The sequence below is a fragment of the Bombus impatiens genome, unplaced genomic scaffold, assembly GCF_000188095.3.
Source record: "Bombus impatiens unplaced genomic scaffold, BIMP_2.2 scf_1002, whole genome shotgun sequence".
NCBI lineage: Eukaryota > Metazoa > Arthropoda > Insecta > Hymenoptera > Apidae > Bombus > Bombus impatiens.
The window spans coordinates 99,792-110,957 of record NT_177421.1 but is presented as its reverse complement, the minus strand read 5'-3'; the positions used below and the strand labels follow the sequence as shown (position 1 = coordinate 110,957).

Genomic DNA, 11,166 nt, shown 5'->3' with positions numbered 1-11,166 from the left:
CGAACACGCAAAGCATATTTTTCTGCTAAAGTATCTTTCTTGTATTTACTTTACTGTCATACTGCTTGCAGAAGGGGATTTACAAGCATATGTATACATTTTTAAGGATATGAAAAGCAAGCAATGTGAGCTTCAAATTCAAATTAAGAAACGTTCGAAAAATAAAGTACAAAAAAATAATGCTACTTGTTCTGAAAATCTTTTAGCAAAGATTTGAAAAGAACATGGATACATTTGTACACATTAAATTTGAACTTTTATCTTAACCACCTTTATATGCAACGAAATAAGGTGAAATATTATTATTTCGTAATTCTTCCCTGCTTTTATACATCATGTACATTAAACACTAATATGTAGTATTATGAAAAATTATTTATTATAAAGATTTCATAAATCTTGAGAAAAGTTATGAGTGACAGCATAATCTACTTGATCTTAACCCGTTGGCAGAAATAGAAAATAAATTACAATTTCTGAGATTTCAAACAATTCCTCCAGAGTAGAATGAAATAAGAAGTAGAACATGTTAACCTCTTTGGCGTAACAGATTGTCGGTAAAAATATTCCAGCCAATATTGTTGATCTAATTCAATACGAAATGTTACAAATAATATTTTTCATATTGATATGTAGTTTCGTTGGCGTTCGCTCTGCCAATCTCGAAACAGTGAGTGATGAAGAGCTTATAAATCTTATAAAAACTGAGAAATATGTAGTCGTACTTTTTAGTAAGTTTTGATTAATGTTTACACGTATTTTTTCATTTATCAGAATTAAAGAACGTTTTTCATGATAATTGATATTAAGTTTATTTATAATATAAATAATATCTAATATTTAATTATATAATATCGTAATAAAAATAATATTTTTAGTGAGAAATTTGATAAAATTCATTCCTTTAAAGAAATCTTGGCATAACCTATTGACTGAACTTCTATCTTTTTTTAAATTTCTTTTTCCTATATATTGACTCTTTCATGCTAAAAATTATAATTCATTTAACTAGCAGTTCTTATATGTAAAATGCTCAAATACGGATAATATTTACAGCAAGCAAACAGCGTCAATGCACAACGTGTGATAACTATAAGAATGAAATGATTCGTTTAATACAAGATCTAAATTCTTTATCTACTGGGGTTGTGGAAGCTATTGACAGTCAATTGCTTCGTGTCTATAGTGACGATAAAGAACCAGCACTTGTGTTCTTTAGGCATGGTGTGCCTTTATTATATGATGGTATAGTCATTAATATTAAAAACAATATATCTTAATAAAAAATGCTTTTATTAACCTATTAATTCCCATTTAATCACCTTTTTTAGGACCTCTGAATGCTGAAGAAATTTTAACTATGTTCAGTGAAAACAAGGAACCTACAGTGAAGGAATTAACTGATGATACATTTGAACATCTAACACAAGCAAGTAGTGGAGCTACAACCGGGGATTGGTTTGTTATGTTGTAAGTCTTAGGTTCCCCATAATGTTTTGTATGTATGCATATTTCTTATTCGGCAGATATTTAAAGTACAATTCTTTTACAAAAACAGTGGCAGTACAGACTGTGTGGAATGTAGTAGACTGATTCCAAGGTGGGAGGCTGTAGGTGCAAAACTAAAACGAAGGGTTAATGTAGCACGTATCAACAAATACACAACTGGAGCATCCACGGCAAGAAGATTTAATGTTTATAAAACTCCAGAATTTATATTGTAAGTACATAAGAGATAAATAGTAAGCACGCCATAAGATGCTATAATGATAAACAGAATTAATGATACAATTTGATGTTTTAATATTTAACATAATTTATTTTGTACTTGTAGCTTTAGACATGGTAAAATGTATCGTTATCAGATTCCAAAATACGACGTTAATTCTTTTACATCATTTGCAAAAGAATATTACAAAAATGCACATGCTGAGACTGTCCCAGTACCACAACGACGACTGTAAGTTTGAACACATTTATTAGTAGATTCAAGTTTTTGTACACAGATATTAGTGTAATACAATTATGATATAAATATGTTCCCGTTTCAGCGATGATCTTGGAGAAACAATTGCGAATTTCTTACATGTAAATCCATGGATCAGTAGCATAGCGATCGGCGTATTTATTATAATTTCCGTAGCTTTTAAATTCAGACGCACAACTGAAATGGCACAAAAAAGGGACTAGCCATTTCGTGTATCAAAGACATATATTATGGGTCCTGTCTCAAGTTATTATTGATCATGATTTTATACAAATCACAATGTATGTATATACATAGATAAGATGAATAAAGTTTTTAATTACAGTGAATCTCTTATTTTTATACTTTTAACAACTCGCATAATTTTTTATTTTCATAATTATATATATATTTGATCAGTTCCCGTAATATGAATATTCTAAAGAGATACAAAAACATATATATATATATATATATATATATATATATATGTATATATATATATTTTATTTCTAACAATTGCATTTTTTATTTTGTATAAAATATGTATAATAATCACTGCAAGTCTAATCTTTTTTTAACACAAATGTTTTCTATGTTTTACAATAAATACTTTTGAATAAAAATTATTGCTGTTACACACAGGATGGCATCTACTAAAAATGATATGCATTTCCCCAAGAAAGTCATCTGAATCCATATAAAAAAATTATGATAAAATTTTATATTTACATATACCTATTTAAAAAATTAAATAAAAGCAGATTGAAAGTAATATATTTATTTGGGTAAACGTTGTACTTTAACTTATTTATGATAAATAAATGATTTTAAATGAATTTATATGTGAACCCCTTCACATTCGTTAGGTAAGACATATACTTCCTTTATTACTAGTAGAAAAATAAAGTAAAAATATAATATCAAATGCATCAAGATTCTTTGTATTTTTCTGTAACTTAATGATTTCAGAATATTTATGTTTTGCTTTATATTTTATATTCTTCATAATTTGCAATAATGATGTTCTATTCACTCACAAGATACTCCGTGCTACTAGTAGCTTTGTGCATTGTAATGAGAAAATGTTCACTCTCTGTGATAGTTTTAGACTTATCAACATAAAATATTGCATCTATTTTAAACATTATCAATTGATATATTTATCCTAAAGACAGTAGATGAATCAGTTAATGCCATTCTGATACTATTCTCAAACTTTTCTTGTATGGATGAAAATTCCATCATATTGCTTGGTTTTGAATCAATCCAAAATCCATCAAATTCATAGAAAAGATAACAGTAAAGTTGATGAAATGCGCGAATTGTTGGAAAACCCTTTGAAGAATTATAAATATGAGTCTTGGCACTTCCATCCCTTAATAATCTTAGAGCCATGCTTGTTAAATTTATGCCCACTATGGCAAAAGCATAACCATAACGTGGATGTGTAGAATGTGATAACACGTGTGTTGCAGCACTGGGATACTCTTGAGCAAAATAAACTAGATTTTCTAATCCCAAAATGCCCATTCCACGGAAATCTGTTTTTGGATCATCACCCTGAAAGCCGATGTGTTGCCACTGTTTGGTAACTCTAGCATCTAAAGGCTCATAAGGCATCAACAAATTCCATAATTTTAATAGTTGGAACTCATGCTCAGAATTGTCAGCATCATATGGTGTTTTTCTAAGCTCTTCACATTCCACACAAAGTTGTCTATAACCCCAAATTAGTTCTATACATTTACCAAATGACTTGGCAAAGTCAGGGTGAGCTGTTGGATTTACTTTCTTAGTCACCAATATGGTTATAATAGCTTCCTTCAAAATTTTTTGCTTTGTCTGTTTTGTGATTGCACACTGATCAGCGAGATCATTCAAGTAGACTATAAGAGTTTTAATATTAGCATTCCTAGATAACTTAAGAGATTCTTCTACAGCTAATGTTCTCGGTGCTCCAGGTAATTCTCCATAACAAATTCTTTGAAGTTCACACATTCGTGTTGTGTGCCTTAATAACCATTTTACAATGGGTCTGAAATACCAGCACACCAATGACCAGAAGTATATAAACATGTTTCCTGACAATTAAGAATCTTGATACAGGAAAAATTCAAGTACAAAATTTTTTTATATTCAAGTGCTAATTAACCTCATCCTGTCATCGTATCTCGACATATACAGGTTTTGTCACTAATTTAAAATAATGAGACTTGGAAATTAACACTTTGAAACGTATTTCGATAAATACGTTTTCCTCTTTTCACCATTACAATTAAAATCAATGCACATAACCTGTGCAATAATGTATCTAATATACATGTATGACAGAAAGTTTAATTTTGGTACATGAAAAATAAACTAATCTGTTCAGTTTGTTTATAATTAACAAACTTTCGACTTCTATGCTGCTATTACAGAAAAATCATTGAGATTTCTTAAATATTTAACTTGAGTAAAGAGAAATCAATAATAACCTACTAAATCAACATAGTACCGATAGCAGAAGAGGTCACTCACTACTCACTACCGGTACAGTCATCCTGTATCAAAAATTCAATATAACACACATACCCACGTTGTATAGAGTTAGGAGATTTTCTTTTAGAGCGAAGCATCATAGACAATCGTGAAGTGACTTTAAATATTTTTATCTTCCTTATAAGGCAATTGGTATAAAATTACTATATCACCTTGAATATCTACCCTTACAAATGTACGATATTTATAAACATATATGGAATCAAGTTTTTTATAGTAACTTAGACATAATGAAAAAACAATGTCATATCAAAAAATGACGTATGTAAAGTGAAATAACTTCAGTCAACCAGAGTTTTAAATAATCCATCATTGATTAGAAAGTTTGTCAAATCAGTAATTTTAAGAAAATATCATAAATGGAAAACGAGCATGAGTCTTCGACAGAAATTTCAACAGATAGCTCAAGTAATACCGACAGCATTCAAAATGTTGACAATCAATGCATAGAATTATCCAATGAGGAGCAAAGGATAAAGGATCAAGCGGACGTCGATTTAACATTGGATCTAGGAAGCATGTTGCCAAATTATGATCGTGTTTCTGAGAATGAGAATGATGATTCATTAGAAAAGCTCTCAGCTGTTCTTGAACAGCCAGAAGACTCGGTGATTTTAGAGGGCGCGCAGTCAGTAGAAGATGGCCAAGACGATAAAGATTTAAAGTACACACTATGTTAAAAAAAACCTTTGTCAATTAAATAAAAAAAAAAAAAAAATATCACACGTTATATTGAATAATTTTCATAACTAACAGCTACATTCTTCGGGAGCGAATAGAGTCGCTCAGTGAAGTAATGAGGAACTTAAAGGAAGAATTAAGGAAGGAAATAGAACTTTGGAAAAAAGAAAAAGGGGAATTGCAATTTTTACGTGAAAAGGATGATGCATTGGCTTTGGAAGAAGCAACTGCAGCCGCACGTGCAGCTGCAGCAGCCTATGCTGCCGAATCGCCATTATCTAACAATCTGGGTAATTTTTCTTAGGAAACGAGATGTAAAATATTTGAATAATGTTTTAATAACGGACTAATTAATTTATGGTACAGGGGATGTTTTAGATATCTCATCAGAGGATGCGTTCAGAGAATTGACAATACTCGAATATGAGAAACGTTTGGCTAAATATCAAGACGAATACTCATTTATTCAGGCGGAAAAGCGTTATAATGCCCGATGGAAAATGATAGCAAACGCGTATAAGCAGAAATTGATGGAAGTGGAACGACTTTGTAACGAGGAATTAGAGAAAGTTCAAAAAAATGTGAATCATTTGCAACCGCTGAAAGAAATGGTATCACAATGGTATCTCGACGAAGAAAACCATGGTGATTCGATCAGAAGAACCGATTTTGCTGCAAATGTCCAGAAACTCAATACTTTCAATGAGAATAATATGCTCAATCGTCACACATTGCAAAAGATAGACGCGGAAGTCAATATGGCACCAGAAATATTCGTTGCTCGATTCAAATCCGACGATCCAACAAAAATAGATAAACTTTATGGATAAATCTCTCCCCATACTTATAATAATACTTTTAATTCAACGTTTTCGGGATACATTTAATATACACATATTCGTATTACTTCTCACATATTAGAAACAGAATTACAATTTACATAAATCTTAAATTTTAATTTTAGATACCATTTTGAATAAATAAATAATCTATCGTAAAAAAATATACATACCTTTACATTATTTCATGTTGTTACTCCGTGAAGGATATTTCCATTCATCATGAGAAATTTTGATAATGCAGTTACATTCAAATTAAAGCAAAATGTCTACCCTTCTCTAGGGGCTACGGATATGGGAAAGTGATTGCAAAAGTTTTGAAGAATTACCGATACATACTATATAATTTTGCAAGACTACAATTGTACAACAACTTTGATGCAAATTGGTTTGTTTAAAACAATATTTGAGAACTAATACGTAAAAGTATATCGTTTATTGTGAAAAATATCTGAAGTACGTTATTCAAAAGTGTTACCGCGCGCGTTCCTTCGTTCACTAACGGATGTGGACTATACCATTTGGACCGTTCCAATTGTTCCAACGTTCCTTATTCATTGTTTACGTGACGTGGTACGTTGAACGATACGTTTACTGGTTGTTGCCGGTTGTGTTCAAGCAGAATAAAGTTCAAATTGTTTTGTTTAACTTGGTTATCGTAATTTTATAAAAAATAGTTGTGACAATGTTGCAATCTATATTCGACGATGTGCGGCGAATGAATAAACGGCAGGTAAACGAATTTCTTCGTTCGAATTATCGTAGATTCTTAGAGTGAGCACATATGGTCGATAAATAGGCTTTATCACTGTTTTCGATTCCTTTTACAGTTCCTGTATCAGATGTTAAGTTTTGGTATGATCGTTACATCTGCTCTGATGATATGGAAAGGCTTGATGGTTGTAACAGGTAGTGAAAGTCCGATCGTGGTCGTTCTCAGGTATTTGAATACTTAACCTAATAGTTACATTTGACGCATCTTTCGCGCGAATAGTTCTAGTTTTAAATTGTAATGTTATTGATTTTCTATTAAATTTTGTACACACTGTCGATTTCTTATATATTGTTAACAATGTTTTGTTCAATGGATCATTACGTATTGGAGTGATTATACATTTCGTATTATTTAAGAATCATAAGTTGTGTGATAATATTAATAATAGAGGAACATTAAATTTTATACTTTTTGCATAATTTATAGATTTAATTTAGCGTTTCAGTATTTTAAAACATGATTTTTTATGCATGGAAATTTTAATATTATAGTGGTAGTATGGAACCAGCTTTCCATAGGGGAGATTTGTTATTTTTAACCAATTACCAAGATGAACCAGTCAGGGTAGGAGAAATTGTTGTTTTTAAAGTTGAGGGTAGAGATATTCCAATTGTACACAGAGTACTTAAACTACATGAGAAGTAAGTATCTTTTAAATATTAACGACAACAAGAATAAAGGGTAGGTATACATCGAATTATTAAAAAAAATAATTTATGTATTTTAGGGGCGATCAAAATAATACTGTTAAATTTCTAACAAAGGGTGATAATAATTCTGTTGACGATAGAGGTTTATATGCAGCTGGTCAATTATGGCTGACACATAAAGACGTTGTTGGCAGAGCAAGGGGTTTTTTGCCATATGTAGGAATGGTTACAATATGTATGAATGAATATCCCAAATTTAAATATGCAGTATTATCAGTTTTGGGATTATATGTTTTGGTACACAGAGAATAAGGGTATTTCATATGGGAAGTTATGAAATAGACTATCTGAACATTTACAAAAAAAGTGCATTGTAAATTTAAATCCTAATTCATAACTCAAATACACATGTGAAGCTATGTACAATGTGATTTTATGTCTTGTTGATTTCGTACCACTTGAAGAACCTTTTGTTATGCAAGAGGTTAATAATATAATAGTTTTGCAGAATTGTATGTATATTTACAATAGTAATAAGAAAATATTAAGGTATATGTGTAAAACAACAGTACTTTTGTACTGTATTAAAAAATAATGTTCTGCCATTATTGGCAAAATTAAATGTACAAACGTTTTTATTTTCAATTAATACTAATGTTGTTTTTCAAACATTCATTAACTCGTTTCATAAATTATTTAAAAAAATTTTCGTTAACAATATAATATATTATACAAATATCAAGAGTTTCAATATTTTATATTTGTAATCGCATTTACAGTATTTTCTAATTATAATGTAAAAATTATTATATCACTGAACAGGTAGCAAGTGTAATTAATTTACGCTTATTTTCGATATTGGGAGATCATAAAATCAATAAATATTCTGTATAAAAGATAAAAGAAAGAATAAAAAATTTGGGAAAATAAACATTAAAATGTATATATTTAAGTAAGCTCTTAATTTTTACAGCTCATAAGATTAAGCATATCTTCTCTACCTTCTTCAAAGTTGCAATATATGTATATAAAGTTTTTATTTCATGGGCACTGAATATTTTAAAAATATTGACAGTTTTGTAGATCGCTTAACATAGTATAATCAATCATCAATGAAACTTGTTTGTAGTCAACTCTTATGAAAATCTTTGTATATTAATTACGTTTATTCAATACAATGTAACTTTCGTCTCTGACTATCTCAGATTATGAAATAAATTTATAGTACACAAATTATATACGACTTTCTATTTTTAATCCTTACAGTTTCGTAGCTTTTATCATTTCAAATTAGGATAAAAATTGTTTCAGTAAGGTGAAATATATTGTTAATGTGTTATGTGTTAATAACAATATTTGAATAAAAAATTATAGAGAAATAGGTATTTAGATTGTAAAAGAATATGAAATGTATTATATATCAATCAGGTATAACGTGGTTCCACTCGAATCCACATTTCTTTTGGACTAACAATTAAACCTGGCATTTTATCTTTGAGACTATTTGGTTCATCCTCTATAAACGAGAAGTTAAAGTTTTGCATTAATACAGCGATTATCCCGAACATATTATATCTCGTAAAAGTTTCACCCATACACACACGACGCCCTAGTACAAAAAGAGATAAAACGTTATTACTGGTAATGTCGTTAAAATATGCCAAAAATGCTTTACTTACCAAATCCAAAAGAAAATGTGAGATCTTTACGCAGTTTACCATCTTCTGTAAGAAATCTTTCAGGCCTAAAATTATGGGGATCACCCCATAAATCGACGTCTGTATTTAGTCCGTCTAAATTGGTAATTACTATTGTATCCTTGGCAACATCAAAACCAGAAAGAGTGGTTCTCTTTATCGCTTTATGTAATACGCTGAATGGTGTCAGTGTTTCGTATCTGAGCGATTCCCGTATTGTTGCTTCGATATATGGTAAACTAAAACATTTTTAAGATTTTTTAGTGAAATATTTTCTGCCACATAATAATTACAGTACAAATAATGTATACTTCTTCCTGTCTTGCCACGTAATGAGTCTTCCAGTTCCAACCACTTTATCTATTTCCTCTCTTATATTTTTTATTACTTCTGGATGATGCATTATAAGCTTGATTGTGTGTAGAAGAGCACTTGGCACCGCAGATGAAGCTGGAAACATGATATCCACAAGAATCATAATAAGTTGTTTTTCGGAGAATGATTTTCCTTTAGCGTTTCCGTTTAAAACCTTTAAATATCGGTCTATTAAACCTTTATCGTCCTCATTATCTGAGTATTTTCTCTTGTCTAAATGTTCCTGTAATAATCATGATATTTTATAGTTATTTAGTATATTAAAATAATATAATTTATAAGTATAAACGTAAAATTGATATGTACCTTAATGAAATCTACCATACGATAAGTTCCTAGCATTATATTTTTATATCCAAACATATTTCCAAAATACTTTAAGAACCAAAATTGAGAAAGAGCTCCTCCAGTAGTGTCAAGTGCTCTTTGAAACATCATAGCAGATTCACAAAAATATCTCAGTTTATGATATTCTGAACGATCGAATTTTTCGCCAAACATTATATACCATATAGTATTCGCAACATATGGATACAGAATATCCGGAAATCGCGCGGAACCACTTTTTAAGATTGTCTAATAAATTCATTGAAACGTCAATTAGTAATCAATTTTTAATTTTAAAATAATTCTCATCGTGTCCTGAAGTACCTTTTCTTTGTCGTTAATGGGACCTTCTTTCAGCATGTCAATAAGAATTGCAATTTCTTCCATTGCGATCGTTTCAAATTTTTCTTGTCTTCTACCAAATCCAAAATCTCTCATATGTCGAAGAACAAATCTTCTTTGTTCTTGCCAAAATAAACCTTCGACGAAAAAGATACCTGGAATTTCATGCAATTACAAATGTGAAGCATTATTTTTGGTATTCCTCTTTCATAAACGTATCAAATTTTCTTCATGAGGAAATACCTAATGATTCTCCAAAGGATCTTGCTAAGAGAACGTCTATATTGCCCGCTCTTCCGTCAAAATCATCTTTCGTTAGTACTTCTTTAATACTGTTATAATCATTCGCAACTACAGTCACAATACCACCAAAGTGGCATGTCAAGACTTTAGATTTCAACTTATTTGCATAATACGTCACAGCTTTAAAAGGATATTTGTAATTATACCATAATAAATACCAATAAGATCCTACTATTGGCAATCGCGGAATGCCTATTATGGTAAAATATTTAAATTGTAATAAAGGAGAACGAATGCAGATAATTTAAATACGACGCACGGAATTATTTTAATCCTGTGAAACTTACATGGTGGTGTATTTGGAAGTGTACTTATACTTTTGTAGATTTTATATCCTACTAATAAAACTAGTATTATAACAAGAAATGGTGACATTCTTTCTTCAGTTCTGAATACAGAATGATCATCGATAATTATTTCTTCCCCTATTTAATATCTCCCTAATAACATACGTGCATATATATATATATATTGTTTATGCGTATTCAGATGAATCTGCATACATATCTTATCTCTTGGTACGAAGTCGAGAATTTTAATTTCTTCATAACAAAAGATGCAAAATAACTTAAAGTAAATAACTTGAAAGGAAAATTGTTTTTCACTCATCTTTCGTTTTTAGAAATAGTATTGATATAAAGATTAGACATAAGATAAACGTAATACT

General features: G+C 30.0%; 5 protein-coding genes across 6 annotated transcripts; 3 read left to right on the top strand and 2 right to left on the bottom strand.

Annotated features, from left to right (window-relative positions):
* The first annotated feature begins 332 nt into the window (after nucleotides 1-332).
* On the top strand, nucleotides 333-2,316 carry LOC100749933 (thioredoxin domain-containing protein). Its single transcript, XM_003493153.4, has 6 exons — nucleotides 333-731; nucleotides 1,057-1,245; nucleotides 1,332-1,470; nucleotides 1,559-1,720; nucleotides 1,835-1,960; nucleotides 2,052-2,316. The coding sequence occupies exons 1-6, from the start codon at nucleotides 602-604 to the stop codon at nucleotides 2,188-2,190; spliced, it is 885 nt and encodes a 294-aa protein (XP_003493201.1). The 5' UTR covers nucleotides 333-601; the 3' UTR covers nucleotides 2,191-2,316.
* A 415-nt stretch (nucleotides 2,317-2,731) lies between these two features.
* LOC100749731 (ELMO domain-containing protein 2) lies at nucleotides 2,732-4,691 on the bottom strand. Its single transcript, XM_003493152.4, has 2 exons — nucleotides 4,544-4,691; nucleotides 2,732-4,004 (listed from the first exon to the last, which is right to left on the bottom strand). Exons 1-2 carry the CDS (start codon nucleotides 4,588-4,590, stop codon nucleotides 3,107-3,109), a joined length of 945 nt encoding a protein of 314 aa, XP_003493200.1. The 5' UTR covers nucleotides 4,591-4,691; the 3' UTR covers nucleotides 2,732-3,106.
* On the top strand, nucleotides 4,685-6,603 carry LOC105681472. The gene is made up of 3 exons (XM_012391218.3): nucleotides 4,685-5,174; nucleotides 5,267-5,481; nucleotides 5,558-6,603. Exons 1-3 carry the CDS (start codon nucleotides 4,870-4,872, stop codon nucleotides 6,019-6,021), a joined length of 984 nt encoding a protein of 327 aa, XP_012246641.1. The 5' UTR covers nucleotides 4,685-4,869; the 3' UTR covers nucleotides 6,022-6,603.
* Nucleotides 6,578-7,886, top strand: LOC100749611 (signal peptidase complex catalytic subunit SEC11A). The gene is made up of 4 exons (XM_003493150.4): nucleotides 6,578-6,763; nucleotides 6,861-6,970; nucleotides 7,297-7,446; nucleotides 7,533-7,886. The coding sequence occupies exons 1-4, from the start codon at nucleotides 6,716-6,718 to the stop codon at nucleotides 7,765-7,767; spliced, it is 543 nt and encodes a 180-aa protein (XP_003493198.1). The 5' UTR covers nucleotides 6,578-6,715; the 3' UTR covers nucleotides 7,768-7,886.
* Nucleotides 7,887-8,372: 486 nt separating this feature from the next.
* LOC100749495 (probable cytochrome P450 304a1) lies at nucleotides 8,373-11,166 on the bottom strand. 2 transcript variants are annotated; one of them, XM_003493149.4, is made up of 7 exons: nucleotides 10,787-11,166; nucleotides 10,440-10,691; nucleotides 10,179-10,351; nucleotides 9,834-10,103; nucleotides 9,464-9,750; nucleotides 9,135-9,391; nucleotides 8,373-9,064 (listed from the first exon to the last, which is right to left on the bottom strand). In XM_003493149.4, exons 1-7 carry the CDS (start codon nucleotides 10,872-10,874, stop codon nucleotides 8,880-8,882), a joined length of 1,512 nt encoding a protein of 503 aa, XP_003493197.1. In that variant the 5' UTR covers nucleotides 10,875-11,166; the 3' UTR covers nucleotides 8,373-8,879. The 2 variants fall into 2 exon arrangements, with proteins under 2 accessions (XP_003493197.1, XP_033179332.1); XM_033323441.1 differs by lacking the exon at nucleotides 10,440-10,691 and having other exon boundaries at nucleotides 10,787-11,165.